The sequence below is a fragment of the Dermacentor albipictus genome, chromosome 5 (genome assembly GCF_038994185.2).
Source record: "Dermacentor albipictus isolate Rhodes 1998 colony chromosome 5, USDA_Dalb.pri_finalv2, whole genome shotgun sequence".
Lineage (NCBI taxonomy): Eukaryota > Metazoa > Arthropoda > Arachnida > Ixodida > Ixodidae > Dermacentor > Dermacentor albipictus.
The window spans coordinates 151,680,755-151,702,300 of NC_091825.1; the positions used below are offsets into that span (position 1 = coordinate 151,680,755).

Sequence of the window (21,546 nt, forward strand, 5' to 3'; positions counted from 1 at the left end):
GACTTCCAACTGAATTTTTATTTCGAATAACAAGCATATATAACCAAGACAAAAGCGCCCCCTCCAAAACACGAAGCCAGCACGAATACGCATTCAAAAATTCGAACCTAACTGCCTGCCTTAAAGCGAACGAGAGCGCATGTGCGATCTCAAGAAAGAATTTTGAATGCGTATTCTTGCTGGCTTCGTGTTTTGGAGGGGGCGCTTTTGTCTTGGCTATATATGCTTGTTATTCGAAATAAAAATTCAGTTGGAAGTCAGCGCTTGTCGTTGTCGTTCTTTCGGTCCTTATGTCTATGGACGCGCTGTAAGTCAAGTTTGCAATGGAATACCAACTAGCCCGTACCCAAACCCGACTTCCAAAGGTACGGTCGGAGACGGATGAGCGAAACGTTTTCGCTAAAAGAATTTATTTTTTTGTAAACTTGGCGAAACGTGTACAATCGTACAATTAGCCCGTATTCGTAAATTTTACGGAAAATGCGGAAAAGCTGGCCGTTGTGAATAAAAATTATGAAGATCAAGCGCACATGTTGGAGAATCTACGCGAAGCGAATCTTTCGTGAAGAGGTTAATAAATTCTGTAAAACTGAATGAGACCATTGAGATGCTTACAAATGTCCTCATTGTAAACCTATGCAACGCCACCCAGTACCAAGTTTGTGCGTCCACCCGCCGAGGTTGCTTAGTAGCTGTGGTGCTGCGCTGCTAAGCACGAGGTCGCGGGCTCGAATCCTGGCTACGGCGGCCTCATTTCGATGGGGGCGAAATGCGAAAGCACCCGTGTACTTAGATTTAGGTGCACGTAAAAGAACCCCAGGTGGTGCAAATTTCCGGAGTCTCCCACTACGGCGTACCTCGTAATCAAATCTTGGTTTTTGGCATGTAAAACTCCGTAATTTTAATGCGCTGCGCAGGTCACAACTTCAATGTCGTGCAGCGTTTACATTTATGAACTACCCCGTTCACTAGCCGTGCCAAAATTCTGACAGCAGTTCATGCCAATGCCCGTTGTGAGACGTGGACGGAGTGATGTCACGAGAATGAAGGCGATAAGCTGCATCACCCTAAAAGCCGTGGTGTTCCAGAAGCGAATTCCTGCAGAACTGCTTCTCTCCGATAACACATTGAAGGACATAATGAAGAAATATGAGGTACACATCGTATAATGCATAATGTTTATAATGTGCAACACCCCGTGATTACTCCTCAGTCTCTTTCCTTTCCCTCTGAGCAGAGTATCATGCTGGAGGACCCTCTGCGTTTTTTCAATATACTCTCTCTCTCTCTCCCTCAAGAAAGCTTCGCTTCACATAGATTACAGCATTGGTACTGTATCTACATAATTCTTTTGTAACGACGTGCGGCCTCAAGAACAAATAGGCGTAATCTTTCAGCACGGCTTAGCAGCAGCGTCGAATTTTTGTACTAAATAAATTGTTGCCGTCTTCCGGTCATTATTCTTCGGTTATGTAAATGAGCTTGAACCGGTTCGAACCAGCTTGAACTGAGTCGTTTTCAGTGAACTGAAACATACACCGGGAGAAAAAATTTCACTTCGACACAATAAAATTTTACCGCAAGAAAGGGGAGCACTCTTGAAAAATTTTGCACCTTTTGGGGCTTGTCTTGTCCCACAACAATAATAGTCATCTACCTTGCTTGTATCTTTCCTTTCCGGAAAACTCCGCGCTTGCTACTCTCCTTTCGAGAATGCTATGTCAGGCTGATAACGCGCATGGCCGTTCGTGACTTGTAAGTACCGGGCTCGCAGCGTTAAAGAAATGAAATGCGGGCAACATAGATGGCTATTATTGTTGTGGGACAAGATAACTCTCAAATGGTGCAAGCTGTTTTAAGAGTGAACCATGCATACTACGCTAGATACACATTTGAAAAGTTTGGTGTAGCGTTTCACAGTGCAAGGCCACCATCCTATGGTGCAGTTAACGCGCAAGCATGCACGTGAAACATATACATGTCTGTTACAGAGCAACCAACCCTGCCAGCACCCAACTACTTGCCGATGGATCCGATTATTGTTAGCTCCGAAGAAATTCGCTGCTTAATAAGGAAACTGAATATTTATTTTTCGTGTGGCTGTGACGTCATAGCTATTAGGTTCATAAAAAACACTATCGAATATCCTTCTATTATCCTAGAGCGTATACTCGCGAAGTCGCTCCAAAATTCTTTTCTCCTCCAAAACTGGCTCACAGGCAGAATCATCACGGTTCATAAATCTGGAGCACCACATGACCCACGTAATTCCCGCCCAATTTCACTTACATCTATCCCGGGTAAGATGTTAGAACACATCATATTTGCCCATCTCGTACGTTTCTTGCTGACAACTATTTCTTTTTTTTTTAGTCCGGCACAACATGGCTTTCAAAAATCTTATTCCTGTGAGGCACAACTACTTGTTTTCAAAAAGCAACTTGCTCTTAATTATCCCTTGGCTCCTGGTTTACCACCGACTGCATCTTTCTCGATTTTTCTAAAGCTTTTGACAAAGTTTATCACTCGCTATATACCCATCAGCTTACTGTCCGTTGCCTACAAACTATTTACTAAGGTAATCGCAAATAGAATCAGGAACACCTTAGACTTCTGTCAAGCAAAGGACCAGGCAGGATTCCGTAAAGGCTACTCAACAATAGATCATATTCACACTATCAATCAGGTGATAGAGAAATGTGCGGAATATAACCAACCCTTATATATAGCTTTCATTGATTACGAGAAAGCGTTTGATTCTGTCGAAACCTCAGCAGTCATGGAGGCATTACGGAATCGGTGTAGACGAGCCGTATGTAAAAATACTGAAAGATATCTATAGCGGCTCCACAGCCACCGTAGTCCTCCATAAAGTAAGCAACAAAATCCCGATAAAGAAAGGCGTCAGGCAGGGAGATACGATCTCTCCAATGCTATTCACGGCATGTTTACAGGAGGTATTCAGAGACCTGGATTGGGAAGAATTGGGGATAAAAGTTAATGGAAAATACCTTAGTAACTTGCGATTCGCTGATGATAATGCCTTGCTTAGTAACTCAGGGGACCAATTGCAATGCATGCTCACTGACCTGGAAAGGCAAAGCAGAAGAGTGGGTCTAAAAATTAATCTGCAGAAAACTAAAGTAATGTTTAACACTCTCGGAAGAGAACAGCAATTTACAATAGGCAGCGAGGCACTGGAAGTCGTAAGGGAATACACCTACTTGGGGCAGGTAGTGATGGCGGATCCGGACCATGAGACGGAAATAATCAGGAGAATAAGAATGGGCTGGGGTGTGTTTGGCAGGCATTCTCAGATCATGAACAGCAGGTTGCCATTATCCCTCAAGAGAAAAGTATATAAGAGCTGTGTCTTACCAGTACTCACCTACGGGGCAGAAACCTGGAGGCTTACGAAAAGAGTTCTACTCAAATTGAGGACGACGCAATGAGCTATGGAAAGAAGAATGATAGGTGTAACGTTAAGGAATAAGAAAAGAGCAGATTGGGTGAGGGAACAAACGCGAGTTAATGACATCTTAGTTGAAATCAAGAAAAAGAAATGGGCATGGGCAGGACATGTAATGAGGAGGGAAGATAACCGATGGTCATTAAGGGTTACGGACTGGGTCCCAAGGGAAGGGAAGCGTAGCAGGGGGCGGCAGAAAGTTAGGTGGGCGGATGAGATTAAGAAGTTTGCAGGGACGGCATGGCCACAATTAGTACATGACCGGGGTTGTTGGAGAAATATGGGAGAGGCCTTTGCCCTGCAGTGGGCGTAACCAGGCTGATGATGATGATGACGATGATGATGATGATGATGATGATGATGATGATCACTCGCTATGATTTTACAAACTAAGCTTGCTTGGCATTGATCCACTTCTGGTTGATTGGATTCGTGCTTTCCTTACTAATCGTACGCAATTCGTCTCGACTAACTATCATGACTCACTTACTGCTATACAGTGCAATCAGGTGTTCGAAAGGTATCCGTACTTGAGCCCTTACTTCTGTTGAACTATATTAATGGCCTTCTTAATAATATTTCTTCAACCATATGCTTATTCGCGGACGATTGCGTAATTTATCGATCAATAACGAATGACAAAGATGTCACTGGACTTCAAGAAGATTTCCATGTCATTCTTAACTGGTTCAACAAATGGCAAATTAATTTAAATATATCTAAATGTAATTGCATGTGCGTGTCTCGCATTTCAACTTGCCCAAAGTATACTCTCAATAGAGGGTTTTAGCAGAACGTTTTTGACGGTCCGGTCCGCTCTCGCGTACCCACTCACAGTTAGCGGAGCGGCGGACGAAGAATCAGTTTTAGCGGAGCGCCCGGCTGCGTCCGAAAGGCATGGGCTTGCCTGACGCGCCACCTTGCCGCAGAAGGTAAAACCGCTATGAACATAATATTCAAGTTGTAAGAATTGCCGCAATAAAATAATATATTTGGAATTGCTCAAGTGTCTGAAGGCATTTCACGCAATACATTGCATTTTCATTTCTTATATATATATAGAATCTTTACATTAACAAAGCCGTTACGCTGTGTTGTAGCCAAGACAAGGTTTTTCGCTCTTTCAGTACACCTAAAACGTGGTCCGTATAAACAAACGTGCACACATGGCATGGTTCTGAAACGGGTTCATGGCCACAACCTCCCGAATAGAAGAAGATCTTCGAAGTGTACTCTAGGTTTGCGCTTTACAAATCCCCATTCAAACGACCTCGTGGACGGGCCAGCAGCACTGGGGGCCGCCATTTTGCTTCGCTAGACCCGCTTGACGCGCACGCCGCGCTCCGCTGAGAAAGCTTTCTAGCGGAGAGGGGGCTCCCGTCCGCTCGCCCGCTCACTGCTGAACGGGTCGCGCATGCGCACTTGCGCTTCCGCTAGCCCGCTGAGCGGAGCGGACCGTCAAAAACGCTCTGCTAAAACAGCCTAATAGAGAGTTTTAGCCCAGCGGGTTTACGGCCAGCGGAGCGGAGCGGGCGAGCGGAGACGCGACTGCGCATGCGCACCACGCTGAGGCGGCCAGCGGTTTTACGGAGCAGCGTTTACGCCCGCTGGAAAGCACGCGGGCGTGTATGGGAAATGCAAGACGGCAGCCGCGAACATGAACGCCGGCAGTTCTGCATCGAAGACGGCGACTGCCGCGCTGACCCGTACATTAGTACTCAGTACATTATTAACAAATAATGCACTGAGAACATGTAATATATCTTTATTCAACATTTCTTGCATAATAAAAGCAAGCGTAATTCAATTTAATTTCTCAGTAACTCCTATTCGAACCACTAGGTGGGGCAGCAGAGCGCCCCGCTCTTTACCCCGCTCGAGCGGGTGATCCGCTGGGCTAAAATTCTTTTTTCGCGAGCCGCTCCGCTGGCGTAACGGTAGAGACCGCTCCGCTCCGCTGGCCGTAAACCCGCTGGGCTAAAACTCTCTAATAACACTGTCCTTTGCGCTGTCTCATTAATCAAATACCTGGGTGCTATCATTACCAGTAACAGTAACCTAACGTAGAAGGATAATATAGATTCAAGCAGTGCAGACGCTAATTGAAAGTTGGGATATATCAAACGAAACTTCTGCTTAGCACCACTTCCGTTAGAAATGTTGCTGTACACAAAATTAATTCGGAGTCCCCCCACTACGGCGTGCCTCATAATCAGATCGCGGTTTCGGTGCGTAAAACCCCAGAATTAAAAAAAAAATCATGTATTCGCTCACTTCTTGAATTCACTTGAGCCATCTGGGATCAGGACAGTGTCACTTCAACTAACCAATTAGAAGCAACACAAAATCGTCGCGCACGCTTCCTATTGCCAGACTAAAACCGCACGTCCAGTGTATCCTACATGAAGTCAGAGCTTAACATCTCCCTACTTGCAACAAGCCGGCAGCTGTTTTGCCTCTGTTTGTTCCACAAAGCATTTTATCACAATCACTACCTTCAAACGCTTTTGATAAAATCACCGACATACATCTCACGTGTTGACCATGCGTAGGAGGTATGTGTGCCAAGATGAAAAACCGTATCATTTTTCAAATCTTTTTTTGCCGAAAATTTGTATCGATTGGACAAACCTCCTTCAAAACATTGTACTCCCGCTTTCATGCTGCACTACTTGATTTTTTTTTTTAATCTACGACTGACTTTCGTTCTTGCTTCACATTGTACTACTTGTGTTCCTCTGATAGATTATTTTTGTACGGCTTTATATATCTGTCTACTTACTTGAAACTGCTTGATTTTCTCTTTTGCTAGTGCCTGCTCCCTCTGTAAAGTTGTAAAGCCCTGATTAAATTTTTTTTTTATGTGATGCAAGTTTTTTTTCTTCTGTAAACAACTGATCGATCTTATACGTAGCGCCAGCATGACTTAACCTCTATACACCTGTATATGCTCAGCTGCGCGTGCGCAAGAAATCATGTAACTATTTATATAGTCTTTGTGTTCAATAAAGAAAATTCAGTTGTGAGTGAAGCGCTGTCCCGTCTGCTCAGCTGTAACCTTTTGTCTGTGTGCGGGTGTGCTTCAAGATCTGTTCAACATAAACTTCAACCAACTAGCCCGTCTCACGATGTTACTCAAATATCCGTGCGTTCCATTCCTGCGTCTGTGGCTCTATGGAAACTGGCGCACGTGCGCATTTGCTCTCGCACATAAATGCACGACGTGAGGTGACGCGCGCGCAATCGCGTGAATGAGCTCCTTGGCATTGGCGCGAGAGAAGAACGTGAGCAGTTGTGGCCTAGTAATCATCCGAGTGTACTTGAAGGACATTTATTACCAAGGCGATTGTCATCCGTTTTGGTATCCACTCTTAATTGGTTGTTCAGGTTTTCATATAAATAGGTTTGCGATATAGATAAGGATTGTGTCGTATGCAAGAGAGGTTGGAAGGCACAACTACCGCTTTAAGAACCGGCGCGCATAGTAGAAAACACAACACGCAAGATTTCGAGTTTTTTACGCTTCGCTAGGTGTGTTACAATAGTAGGGCTGAGAGGCGCAGCATTATGTGCAGTGTAAGAATAATTTAACAATTTCAATTGCAAAGCTACAATTGTGCTGAAGCAGAATGCTTCCTTCTCCATATAAAATGCCGCTTACTTGTGAACTCGCACGAGATTCAGTACTGTACAAAGGTACGTTTCTATTCTGTAAAGCGTGCTTCGCCACGTATTTTTGGTGCCTGAGGAAAAGCGTCGTTTAGAGATAAAACCGTAGCAAGGGTTCGATGAAACTTAATTCCTCAAGGCGCTCAGAGCGGTTAGTTTACGAACTAACCATCCTGATAACTATGAGCGATGGTTCATCAATAACACACCTTGTCACTCCTGTAGCATCCGCACGAAGCGGAGTTGCATGCTGTTATTTCATTTCTTCGTTTTATTACGCCGTGTGAAAAATAAAAAAATGTTTGTAAAAGACGTAGTAGCCTTTATCTTCGAACAAAATCAGCACATGCCAGGCTGAGACCATTTCTCTTGGAATCTTGTTATTCCTCCGAACCTCGGCAGGTGCAAATAGGAGGGCTGAATGATTCCCTCCTCCGAGCTACGAGCACATCTGTTAACCTTTCAAGTGACTAGATCACAACTGTAACGTGCTGGTAGAGAAGTTGTGAGCCACTAACCACCGTACTAGTCAGCAAAGTAAAGGTTACATTACCTTATGAGGTTTAACCTCCTGAGCAACTCACGAGCTATTAGAGACGGAGTAGTGCTGGAGTGCGGCTTAATATCCACAATTTGGAATTAACGTGCACTCAAAGCAAGGTACACGATCAGTCTTGCGTACCGACTCCCTATGAATTAACTCGCCACCGCGTTCTCAGCAGCACTAAAGCCTTATAGTCATTGAGCCATAGCGGTGGATAAAAACAGTGATGTTGCTTTCTCTCTCTCTCTCTCTCTCTCTCTCTCTCAGGAGGCGGTTATCACAGCAAGCATTGTAGGTGTAACGCCAAGTGCGAATTCCTCGTGCAAACGCCTTCTAGGTTTGCGCTGCCGAGACTGGGTGTTTCTCTGCATCCTGTCCGCCTATAGCGCCGTGAAGTAAAAGAACACAAATTGCCGGAGAGTCGCTGCAGCGTGTAATGTGTTTGCCAAGTCTAAAAGTAGCACTGCGGCGAAACTTTCCCTGCGCATCGTCCATTCTCAGTGTCAATAGCTGAGATTCTTAGAAGCTTACGTCAATGGCCCGGACAGTAATCCCTTCCTCCAGTATCTGGCAGCGCAAGCAACGGAGTATTTCTGGCACGGTGAAGTCTTAGTGCACGAACCACAACACTAGACATTGAAGCAAATTCTTGGCTTTTCGGATAGAACGCTTACCTAAGCCGCGCGTGCAAGCAGAGATAAGTCTGCGGCTAAAATCCAGCGGCGCGCTCCACGCGCACGCAGCACCGATATAAAAGCGGCCGCCTTCTCGCCTGGAGCGTTGCAATCGGCGCTCTCCGTTGCGGCGACACCTTCTCGTGGAGAATTGTAAGTGCTGCCTCTCGGGCTGGTTTGACCCTCACGTTTCTTAACGAAATATTATGGCAAGTTACTCAAAGCTATAGAATTGTCAAAATCGTAAAAGCTCATTGTGCTAACGCCATTTTAGGCTGCGTCTGCGCAAGAGGACCAGAAGTGGACACACAGAACTACCTGTGTCTTCGTCATCATCGTCATAAGCCTATTATGTCCACTGCAGAACAAAAGCCACTCTCGATGATCTCCAATTACGCCTGTCTTGCGCCAGCTGACGCCGTCTTATGCGTGCAAATTTCTTAATTTCATCGCGCCACCTAGTTATCTGCCATCCTCGATTGCGCGTATACCTTTTCTTTGGAATCAATTTTGTTATTCTAACAGGCCATCGGTTATCCGCCATACGCATTACATGGCCTGCCCAACTTCGTTTCTTCTTCACTCTCTCAACTATAGAATATCCGCTACTCCCTTCAGTATGGCCGTCATTTTTCCTTCCGTCGCTCTTTGCGCCGTCTGTACAGCCTCTCTAAATTTTTTTGTTAGGAATGTTTAAGTGCAGTGACAGATGGGAACAAGCAAGTGACGCGCACAAGCGCTAGCTGTATAGTGTGTGCCCACTTGTCTGCGGCTGTCACTACGCTTAAACATCGATAAGTATATGTCTTACCAACAAGCCCGGACTTCAACGCTCCTAGAGTTCCTCGTTAGCCTCCAAGTTCCTGCTGCATGTGTTAGTACTGGTAGAGCGCAATGATTTAAAATAGCAGTAAGCTACCACTCGTGACTTGGTACTGTGAAGCGCTCCATCCCATGTTTATTTTTCTGTGGCTTTCCTTCTTATTTGAGCCATACTTTATTACTGTGACTTTGCGGGTTGTGCCACGACGTGTGCGTTAAGCTGCGAGAACGCGTTTTTTCGCGATTAATTCCTGTCAATGCGACTTTATCTAAGCACCGCGAAACCACCCTTCATTGCAGTGGCGTAGCCAAGGGGTGGCACAGCGAAACCGTGCCCCCACCGCCCCCCCCCCCGAAATTTCTGTGTTAGCGTGCAGCCTGCTCAGCCTCCCTCCCTCTCCTGCCCTGGCCAACGTGTGCCCTCACCCTCCACCCCCGCCCCCCCCGCTTCCTAAAAAAAAAAAAGATAACGTCCGGCTATGACACTGTTAGATTGCCCTCACAGAAAAAAACTGCGTTTAATCGAAAGTAGCACCAAGCTGTTTACAATGGAACCCACGTCCACTGGCTTATCAGAAAGAAAGCTTCGCAGTTGAAAAAAGAAAGTCAAGGGGCACCTAGTTATCCCTACGTTTGCACGAAATCACTGTGACCACCGCGCGATGCTTAGACATTATGCCACAACGCAAGGTCGCGAGCTCGACTCCCACCCAAGGTCGAGGGTTAGACTCCCACCAAAAGTCGTGGATTAAAGTGTCACAGTTAAATGTACATTATTTCACTGTTTCTTGATTAACTTTGCCTTAATTAGCACCAAAGGTCGTGGGTTCGGCTCCCACCAAAGGTAGAGAGTTTCGTAGCATATTTGTACCATCGTGTTGTCACGCCGCCGACGCCGGATTTTCCACCTCATGAGCCATTTGATGCTTTCGCATTTAAGAACAAAAATTCATCCTGGATCGAATTCGGGATGAACGGCTTTGTGCGGCGGTCGCTATACTATGCTTGAGCGACCGCTGTATTTTTTTCCCCAACTGTGAAGCTTTCTTTCTGAGAATCCCGTAAGATACGCTTTCACCAACTTGCGGAACTGATCTCCCACAGCCTTCACCGTAATTATTTTCGTAGTCGTCATGACATTGGCGCCATTTAGAACCACCGCCTCGTATAGTCTCCAAACGCGAAGGAAGTGTGTTTGCAGTCCAGTGTATGCATGCGTCGCACACATTTTTAGCCTTAGTGCACGCATCAGTCGCTTGTGGGGGACGCACAGCGCGGTGAACGCTGGTCTTAACAGCATGCACCATTCGGCTGCTTGGCTCATATTGAAGAAAAGCTACGAATAAATGGGCAAAAAGAATACTAGGCCGCAACTCAGCCCCACTAGCTCTCCAAGTATGCGAGAGCATACTTAGAATGTTATGATTGTGACGGTCTCGACAGCTGCGCGCACCCTTGCACAGTTCTCATTCATCAAAGTGACCCTTCCTTACCTCGTATCTCTTGCGATTTCGTGCACACTGTTACGCGCTCGCCTACGCTCAACATACCTCTAGTTGTATATGTTGGATGCCTACAAGGGTGTGTGAAGTCCGCCTATAATGCATCTATAAAAAACACGTACCCGATCGAACCTCTGAACTTCCAAGCACAGCAGCCCGATTCCCTCAACACTGGACCACGATCGCACACGTGCTTCTTTACGTCTGGCGGGTGTGTCACAAGCCAGCTTCTCGCATTCTTCAATCCCTCGTTACAGCTAGCGCTTTGAGACGCTGTGTTACGACTGCCCCACCTTCGGGATCGGCCCACAATATTAATGAGATGGATATCTTCAAAGTGGTCAGCCAGTATGCGACACCCGCCGTGGTGGCGTATAGTGACTACGGCGCTGCGCTGCTATAAGCCCGGGGGCGTGGGATCAAATCCCGGCCACGGCAGCCGCATTTTGTGGCTTTGGCACGTAAAACCCCGGTATTTAAAATTTCTAACTGATTCCGCCGTTGCAGCAACATACGTCGCCACGCGACGCCCAGCTTCCCTTCTTGCGTGTTTTCTTCCATACACATGTAAACACATCTCGCAGAGAATCATTATTTACGCAACGTTAAACAGACAAAGTAAACACATCAATTGTTGCTTATGACAGCTAGTACTTCCAAAGTACACACACAAAAAAGAGAGAGAGAGAATGAAGAGGAAAACACAAAAACACACAAAAAAATGGCAGTTTTGTCTGCAGGGCGAAGCATTGACAGTGACCACAAGGTATTAGGATATATTAGATGAAGACTCGTAGCACTACAAATTGCATTTAACATGCGCTACTAACAAAAACCGTGCGCTGTCGATCACGCGCGCAATGACGCACATAAACAAAATACAATTGATGCCCACGAGCACTCGCAGCCATAACGCCAGCGTGATACAAAGTTCACTAACTGTTTGGACATGTTGGTAGAACATGAATGCAGCTTTTTGCCCACAAGACGAGGACAGAGAAGAGGCTACGACACGCGAGCGCAGACTTGCAACACCGTTTTGACCACACATGTGACAAAATCTGTTACACATCCCTGCGCGCCGCGCGCAGAAAATTCATATCTCTACGCAAGAAGGATTGCTCCTTGCTGGAAAGGGCGATATACGGTTTAGACACACAGGTGTCACCACACCTGTCAAACAATTCCGCTTCGATGGTCTCGCGGGTTAGCTGATTACGACTTTTGCCGACAATTGTGCAAGCACTATATACCGGTTTACACGTGACCGTTCTTGTAGCGTTTGCCTGATTACGCATGCAATTTCTACAGTGTGCACCCAAACACCCCCATCTCATTTCTATCATATTGTAGCGATGTGTAGCTCCTGTGTCTTAGCCTCTTCTCTGTCCTCGTCTTGTGCGCAAAAAGCTGCATTCGTGATAGAGAGCGCCGACAGAGGGGAGAGCGCGCAGGCTTGTCCCTCTCTGTCGGCGTACGTAAGTCATATTATATATATATATATATATATATATATATATATATATATATATATATATATATATATATATATATATATATATATATATATATATATATATATATATATATATATATATATATATATATATATATATATAGCACAAAATTTGCACGTTTTCTTGACCATGCACTAGCTGCCCCTCGTGTTTCTAGCCGGTGCCTCTTTTTTGCGTTCTTCCTACATTATTGCAGACGACACGACATTGATCTAAGCAAATGTGGTCATTGCAGACGGGCTCTCACTCTGAATGCTGACGCCGGTGTGGTTCATTCTGGTGGCGATCGCCATTCCCTGTCAGGCGTACCTGGACGACCGGGTGCTCCTTGACCAGCACTGGACCGGATTCAGTCCCACGGTCGGCGCCGCGAGGAGGGAGGAGTCCAAGATACCCATACAGGATCGCCGACACGCATCCGCTCGACAAAGTGTCAACGAACCCGACAAACGTTCTGCGGGCTTTCACCTGCGCAGTGCCGAGACGGGGCCACTGATGGTACGAGATATGCGGTCTACCACAGTACGTAAAGCAGAGACTTCCCTCCGATTTCGCAGCGACAACGTGAGAAAGCCTGAAGTTGCGGAGCGAAGCATCCGCCACGTTCTGTCCGATCTCGAAAGGATCAGCAGACGAGAAAGGCTTAATGACGCAAGTGTACCTGGAGGCCGCACCGACAGAGATGCCTCCAGAACGCTATGTTTACCGAAGCAAGAACGCGAAATCGGGGATAGGACAATCCACAGCACGAACGGAAAAGTCTCGCACAGGACGGACGACAAGCGGCGGAGAACCACTGCGGAGGCACCAACGTGGGTGAAGGGAGATTCGAGGAGAAGGGTCAGGTCTGCCCATCGCGATCTTGTTCTTTCAGACAGTCGACTGACACCCAGTCGCAGGAGCCACTGCGACGCTGGCGCGTCAGTCATTCGTAAGAGCAATTCTGTGGAGCGTATCGGACATCAGAAGCCGATTGACCGGCAGGCGGCGAGCGTAGAACGGCTCTCAGGACTCACTGAAACAAGGGCTCAAGGCCGTGAGCTAGACACAAGGCGTGAGGCGCGTCATAAGCAAGATGAAAAGAACCACGCGTCAAGAATTGTCGCAGTGCGCCCAGCCTCAAGACGCCAAACACACGGCAAAATTGACCGCAACCACCACATTCATGACGCCATGTACCAAAGCCGCCTGGTCGTGGACCAACGTAACAATCTGCACGGCTTAGCGAAAAAAAATTCTTTCCGATCGAAAGCGCTGTCTTCCAGAAACTTAGCTACAGGGCGTCATCGAATGACTGAGAGGAGACGGAACACGATGCTACCATTACAAGCCAGCACAGAGAGGGATAGAACAGACGATGGCCCTCACAACGAAGGGGTGTCAAGTGCATTATCTGGGCTTCCAAAACATGAGGTAATGCCGCCTAGAATGATACCGACCGTACGAACACAGAATCATAGAGTAGACGGAGACGTGACCCGGAACGTGCGACATACTGGACGTACTGAAACAAGGACGAGCGAACTTCATTCTTCTTTCCGCGACACCAGAAATCGCAAAGTAAGAGGTAGTCGCGTCAGCAAACGCTACGCCGTTGGTGCTACGGACGAGCGCAGACCAGCTCGCTCTTTAGTCGAACGTGCACTGCCAAACATGCAAGAGAAACGCCAAGGAAGGCACGGCAACTACTTACCGCTTCTCGAAAGGGTGCGGCCTTCAAACGGGAAGGAAATTATGCTGGAAACACGGCACGACCGTAGTTTTAGGCCACACGACAGCGAACGGGCCAGTTACATTCTGGACAAAAGCTTCGCGGGCCCAGTACAGCACAAGGGTGCGCGAAGCGTCAGTGCAGTGCGCAGACAGCTGGGTGTCGATCACGAAAAGTTTGACTGGACGAACACAAGAGAGACATCAATCCAAGTCTACCGCGCCAGATGCGAAATCTGTAATGACGACGTGGCTTCGTCTCGCAGTGTTGAACATGGCCGCCGGATCCCTACGCCTGTGGACTCTTCGGCAAGAATTACAAAACGAAGCGGCAACGAGGTTGTTCTTGGGAAAAGCATCATTGGAGAAGGCAGGCAAAATGCGCGTGAGAGTGTCGCACAACGTTTGCGGTATGTAGAGCGTGTCGTGAGGCACCGAGAACTTCGCCACGACAGCAGCGACAAGCAAATGCGCTTTGTCGATTCTCGAGAGAGAATTGTAGCAGACACTAGACGGACCAATGGTGAAACCCAGTTAGCTTTCGCGAAAATGCAAAATGCTAGACAGGTTCGCGAAGACTTCGGTTACAAGGCATCGCGAAGGTCTACAGACGAGCACAGCCGTCTAAAGACGAACCGCAATGACGTCATGTTCGACACAACGATATCGATACGGGCCAACAGGGAAGCAGGGGATAATAGCGGTCAGCACCCAGAAGATGCGCGGTCATCTCGCATCAGAACGGACCGATACATTTTCGAAAGAAGGCAAAGTGACAAGGGGGACATCGAGGGCACGGTATCCAACGTTCGCCGTGACATGCCCACCACACTTCTTAAAAAAGCGCCACATTCATCAAGAAGGTTCCAGAACGTTCGTCTAGCAGACTTTAGTGTACAGGTAATTTCTCCATTGCATTTCTTTTTCAGGTTAGAAGGTGGCTAAGCTAGCCTAGTAAAATTATGAACCTGCGGAAGTCGGTTATTGAAAAAACTAAAACGTGCTTGTGTGCTGTAAGCATTAAATTGGATACCATCTAGTCCGGTGAATCAGCGTCTTCCTGTTACTGAGCGCAGCCTAGAATCGCAGATTCGATTTTCGTGATCATTCCGATAGGGGCGTAATGCCAGCTGCACATTGAAGCCTAAGTAGACGAAATTAATCTTGGCGTCTCATAGCCCTGGTTCAAATTTAGGACGTCAGACTCCAGAAAAAAAATTAGACTTTGGATGTGTTAAAAACAAAACAAAATCAAAGAGGTATACTGGCAAGTTCGGGTATAAGGGGCGTGTCAAAACAAGTGGTCTGAAACCATAGGTCGGCTTAAATTTCTAAATGTTTGCACATGTATCCAAAAGTGAATAATTAAAATTAGTGAATCTTTTTAATTACTTGCCTGAACATTGCGATCGTCGTGCAAGTAATGCCCGCTTTTTCAAGTTTTCACCTGAACAGGGTGAATAATATATTATATATATTCGAAAAGCATTCGATATTCGATTCGATTTGCATCTGGCACAATTCGATTCGTATTCGATTCGATCTCAAAAAACACACATTCGTTACACACACACTCCTAACGAACACACGTTCGTTATTCGCACACTCCTAGCCATAATAATACAATAATATTGAAACGGGCACATATATAAGGTTATATAAGATACAAGGAATTGTGTTTCTGTTTCAGGAGGAACTAAACTACCCTGAAAATCACCAGGAGAGCTCGCTGTATTGGGATGAACTTGCGTCGAGGTAAGCAATGGCACATTGCTACGTACTGCAACGATGGCTTTTAAACCTAGTCTAAAGACACATTGTAGGCTGCCAGAAGGATCTGAACAATAACATCTTCAGTGATGCGGTGGGAATGGACTTATAGCTTAAAGATGCTCTCTTCTTTAGTGTTGTTCTTACGCGTAAAAGTGACACGGAGGCTCGGTCATTGCATAAAGAAATTTAGGCATAAGGAAACAAATGATGTTACCTTAAAAATGGCCATCACTTCACGCCAATACCTTTTCGCGCAGCATTAGTTAACGGTTGCCTTTGTGTGTGCATGCAGCGATCAGCTTTTACCTCAATAAAAGCCTCCGATCCAAGGTTCTACATTCTGTGGGGACAACTGTCATGACATAAAGGGCCAGGCAACACGAATGGGTATAAATGACGGCACGGGTTCGTCATGCAGCGCATCGCCTGAGTCACTGTGCATGCGCGCGCCAGCTATTTCAGGTCAGACGGCAGCCTGCTCGAGACGGTCCTGACTGTCGGCGTGGTTGCCTTGATGACCATGTCGCCAAAAAGGAAGCTCGTGGACTGATCAAAGCTGGAAAGCAAACATACGTAGTACGCTCCTCGCCGAACCATTGGGACCCCTCCTGCCGCACTCCCTGCTTTTTCCAGACTTCACAACACAGATGATTTCTTTTATAGTGATTCGGTCGGCAATGCTATGTACAGCTTGAATGTATGCCGTATAAAATGAAAAAAAAAAAAGATTGCATATTAATTTCCGCGACCTGTGGCGGCGCTCCTACAGCGGCCATCTCGAACAAGCAGTCAGTTCAACCCCCAGGTTGCTCCTTTGTTCCATTAAGTGGTCTGTGTAGTGTTCCTGCACACCTCGCATGCAGTAACTCCAAAATACGCTTATTAAAATAAGCTATTGCCTAGTTATTTTACGAGGGACCGTGGTCCTGTCAGACCGAACGAAAAAAAAGTTAGCGTGTGCTATAGCACTTGCCAAAACAGCAGCCTGTTAGAAAGAAGCGCTCTAAATTCGCAGAACGTATGCATAACCATCCACTCCCTTAAATATTATGCCCTAGCGACGTAGAAACACCATATGAAAATGAGCACGTAGAAGGCGCTTCACGTTTAAATGCGCGCCCTTCCAACCCCTTTACATGACCCCCCCGCCACCATATCGCCATGTGTGCCCTTTCACGTGGAGGAAGGGTGTTCCTCTCCATGCCCTCACACGTAATTGTTTATACGCAAATTCAACCGCTTACCCCTAAACATCTGCATTACTTGCTGTCCAAAAGCTATATAACTTAAGATCTAATGCCCAAACAGTCCCGCTACATTTTCCTATGCCGAATGCCCATGCAAAATAGTCAAGACGACTGCACTTTCCTCAGACCACATGGGCTTCACAAGTAAATTATGTTGCCAAGGTGTGCTTCACTAGGTTCTTTTTATATCACTGCATGATGGCATTGAGATGCTTTCCCCTTATCAAGATGCCTGGTTCAGGGACCACAACGTGATTATCATACTCTACCATATCTGTTCGTTTCTAAACAAAAAAAGGAACTTTGATGTGCTGCCTAGCTTATGCAGCCCGTTTTAAAAAATCGCTTTAACAAATGGACCAACCATCTTATTAACAGTATATCACTGATCAGCTCTTTAATTAGTGATATTAAAGAATATATTTACGTAGGTTACTTCAGGCCTGTGATTTTCCGAGGCCGTTCCATTTGAAAACTTTTCATACGCGATTGTGGGTCAACATGTCCGCCGCTAAAATTTCAGGCCCACCATATACGTACATCGTTTTGTAAAACCGCACGTCACGCCCCTGAGGCGGTGGCTTGACGTAGGCGGATGATTATGCAACCGTCAATTAACTCGAGCAAGGGCATTACGGATACGAAATTTTGACAACGGATATTCCGATGCACAATTGCGTAACAACAAATTTTTAATGAAGATGACCTTGGAAAGTGGAATGCTTTTAATGCACAATATATGTCCCAAAATTTATCTACATTACAGTCTCTGTTAAAGTGACGCCAATTTATTGCGAAATTAATGTGAACCTTTAAATATTTCTGCGTGGAGATAGTTTTTTTTATTATTATATTTATTTGCTCGAATAGAAAAATGCGTATAAATGTACGAATGCGTTTTACCAAAATTTACCAAAAGTTGATCACACAAGGCATATCGCCATGCTGAAGAGAATACAGAATATGCGGCTAGTCTTAATTGAGATGCAAGTGCTCCATGAAATACAAGTGACCAAATATGGTTTCTCGTCCGAGTCACATGGCATTGCCGACCGCTTACAACTGCAATTTTGTACGCCTGCTGTTATATGTTCTCTACAAATGCTTGACCTCAGAAAGCTGAAATAAATATGCGGTTGCATTGCATAATCCGTCTAATCACTTAACCACACACAAATTTACATCTCTCTTCGTCACCATATAGTTCTCAGCGCACGTTGCTGGGCATCGACAACTCCAATTTAAGAAGGTGAGTGACCCGACGAGTTCGATACCCGGCCACAGCGGCCCGATTTCGATAGAGGCTAAGTACCGAAAACTTTCGTGTAATTAGATCTAGGTGCACTGTAGAGAACCCCAGATGGTACAAATGAATCCGGAGCCCTTCACTACGGCGTCCCCCAGTTCCGGAACGTTAAACACAATAATTCAGGGTGAGTTCACTAGCCGCTTTATCTTTTACTTCTAGCGGCAAGTATTGTTTTCATTGCTTCATGAAGCCTCTTGTGCGTCAGATATGCCTCCGAGATGCGTGCTCATCTGGCGTTTTGCTTAGGATAGCAAGTTACACGTACGTAGTGTTATTGGACCCGTTTAAGGGGATTTTTTTTTTTTTGTCTGCGTGTGAGACTCTTTTTTCCACTATGGTGTTACATGTCAATTTCTTGCCGTCTATATTGTCGTTCGGCACGTAACCTTGACACGTGCCTGGGAGCGAAAAACAGGTTAAGGTAGATGATTGCTTTTCGACCGGTTCCCCCAGCACTGCAGATTACGTAACTGTAACGTTTACCGGGAAACGCTTGCTGCGAACGCTATGCACGAAGGCGAGCTTTCTAGTAGAAACGCGGCCTCTTGCGTAGGTCGATCTCCGGTTATTGTTTCGCACTTTTAATATTTCAGTCTGCGAAGAGCTAATTTAAAGGACATGCGCTGTCGGTATTTTTTTTTTTTACATTACATTTGTTTGTGGGCTGTCGTTCTCAAAATTACGAGGAAAAACTTTGTAAAGAACGAAGGACAAGGTACGAGCAACTTCGGTGGTAGAGAAGCGGTTGGGTATGCGTAGTTAGGAATTTGGTTCGACATTCTTTTTGCCGAGCCGATGGCCAATGCGGGACGCCGGATTTTCTGAGATTAAAATAGTCTCCGACGCGATCCTCCTGCTCTTGAGGCCACTGTGCGGCGGGCCTGGTGTTGCTCCGGCGCTGGCCTCACTCCGAAAGGAACTTCGGATTCTCCTGCAACGACGCTCTTTCTTGCCTAGTAGATCCAAGTGATGGTAGCACAGTCGATTCACCAGATGGAGTTCTTGCACTGGCGAGGCAGTTTTACATGACCTTGTATGCCGAACCAGTTGACCCTCCAGCTGTCTTTTGCTTCACCAGCTGAGCCGCTGCAAGTTTGTGGCTCAGCCATAGATGAGGACGAGATATTTTCGGCTTTGAAGTCTATGAAGCATAATCGCAGTCTAGGATCCGATGGTCTGACAGTCGAATTTTATGTTAAATATTGGACACTGTTAGGGAAGCCATTCACATCATTTGTGAACAGGTTACTCAGAGAAGTGACTTTGTCAGCGTCTCAACGAGGGGCTAACCACTCTCCTTTGTAAGGACGAATCGAGAAGGTCCGATCTGAGAGCATGACGTCCAATCACACTTCTGAACTGCGATTATAAACTCATAACAAAGTGCCTGTGTATGCGACTCACGCCAGTACTCAACACTGTTTTGGGTCCATACCAGGCATGTAGTCTCCAGGGGCGCTCCACCGTCAGCTTCGCGGTTTAGCAGTGAGGGACATTCTCCTGTGGGCAAATACCAAGCAACTTCCACATATTCTTCGCTCCTTCGATCAGGAGAAGGCTTTCGACATCGTTAGCCATAGATACCATTTCCGTGTTCTGGAAGAGGCTGGTTTTAGTGTGGGTTTTCGACAGATAGTCCAAGCTTTGCATTTTCGACCGACTTCTGCTGTTCTCATACGGGACCGCGTCTCGGAGGCGTTCATTGTGGGACGTGGTGTACGGCAGGGGGATTCTCTCTCGCCTGCCCTCTACGTACTCGCTTTTGAACCGCTTCTGCAGAGGTTGTCCTGTGACAGCAGAATTGGTAGGTTCCTCCTCCCACCAGGTTCTCCTCCGGTTGCATTCTTTGCCTATGCGGATGACTTGTCTATTGTCGTCCCGGACGAGGCATCAGCTTGCAGCGTCTTGGAAGTGAAGGATATTTACTGCGAGGCAAAAGGTGCAAGGTGGAATAGGTCGAAAAGTGCAGCCATGTACTTGAACTCCACTCCGTCCAGTCCGCAGCCCGTTCATGGTCTCCCCGTGAAAACGCGGCTGCGTATTCTAGCTTTCCAATTCGAACCAGATGGTCTCTCTCCTGAAAACTGGCAACAGACTAAGGAGAAGCTTGAAACCAGGATTCAGGAATTCAGCGCGTTGTCATGCCCATTGACTGCTCGAGCGACAATTCTCCGCTCACTTCTGTTTTCCTTCCTGACTTATGTGGCGTGTGTGTCTCCTGTTCCAACCCGAACCAAGCTTATCTTGGAGAGGGTCCTCCTTCGCTTCCTCTGGAACGGGACAAGTGGTTGTGTAGTTATGCAGCTGCTCAAGTTGCCCAGGGATAAGGGAGGACTCGGAATTCCCGACCTGGTCATCGTGGCTACTGCACTACACGTCAGGTGGACACACGTCGTTCTTAACTCGGATATGCTCCTAACTCGAAGCTTAACTTCTTTTTTTCTTAGCACCCGACTCCGCTTGATTTCGTAGAGCACTTTTTCCCACTGTGTGCCCCGCTCAGGTTCCCCGTCCACCATTTATGCGGCGGCTGCCAATTCTCTGGTAAGCCTCCGCAAGGTTCACCCCGGCATCGACGTAGTTTCAACTCCACTCCAAGAATTAGTCGATATATCCTCACCCCAGGTCTCCCCTGCATTGCCAAAGGTACGAACTGTCCCTTCACAGGCCAAACTGGAAGCTCATTACGGCCAGTTTCCTCGACGCTAAGCGAGCTACGTTCATGTACAGCCTCGCGCGAGGGTGCCTGCCGGTGAGCTACAGGCCCTTCACAGCCATCCCGGCTCGTGGAGTGTGCCCCTTCTGTGGCGCTCGTGAGGACTCAATTTATATCTTTACGCAGTGTTCGCTTCCTGCAGCTCTTCTCCAAAGGACTGCTAGACTCTTTAAGCTCCCAGGCTGTCATGGAGCGAGCAAAAGAAAAGCTCGCGGAAAATGCCCATGTGCGCAACCTTGTCATAGTAGCAGGTGGGCTAAATGACGTCCTAAACAGGAAAGGGCCAGGACTAGCCCAGCGCTTGGCGAAGGGGGTGGACGGCTTGCGCGAGCTATCCCCTCAGGTGCAGATCGTGGTGTGCACGGTGCCGGAGGTGCCTGTACGTGACAGTCACGTACAAAGAGCCGTAGTGGCTGCTAATGAGGCAATATGGAAAGTGAGCCGAGAGAAAGACTTCGAGGTTGTCGAAGTAAACAGGGAAGTGAGAAGTTGTGGTGGTTTTAAACGAGACGGGATCCACTTCAATTACAGGCTGGCACGAGAAGTGGGATGGCGACTTGGTGGTCGCGCTGTTGCTTTTTTAGGGGGCCCGCG

At 46.8% G+C, this 21,546-nt stretch overlaps 2 protein-coding genes across 3 annotated transcripts in view; one reads left to right on the top strand and one right to left on the bottom strand.

The window, feature by feature from the left end:
- Nucleotides 1-12,584, bottom strand: part of Atg5 (autophagy protein 5) — a 42,989-nt gene extending 30,405 nt beyond the window's left edge. For both annotated transcript variants that reach the window (XM_070539189.1, XM_070539190.1), the window contains exon 1: nucleotides 12,445-12,584. In XM_070539189.1, coding sequence (XP_070395290.1) covers nucleotides 12,445-12,490 — 46 coding nt within the window. In that variant the 5' untranslated portion in view covers nucleotides 12,491-12,584. The remainder of the gene's footprint in view (nucleotides 1-12,444) is intronic.
- On the top strand, nucleotides 12,450-18,070 carry LOC139060205 (uncharacterized). The gene is made up of 3 exons (XM_070539188.1): nucleotides 12,450-14,807; nucleotides 15,598-15,662; nucleotides 16,134-18,070. Exons 1-3 carry the CDS (start codon nucleotides 12,450-12,452, stop codon nucleotides 16,228-16,230), a joined length of 2,520 nt encoding a protein of 839 aa, XP_070395289.1. The 3' UTR covers nucleotides 16,231-18,070.
- Nucleotides 18,071-21,546: the final 3,476 nt, after the last annotated feature.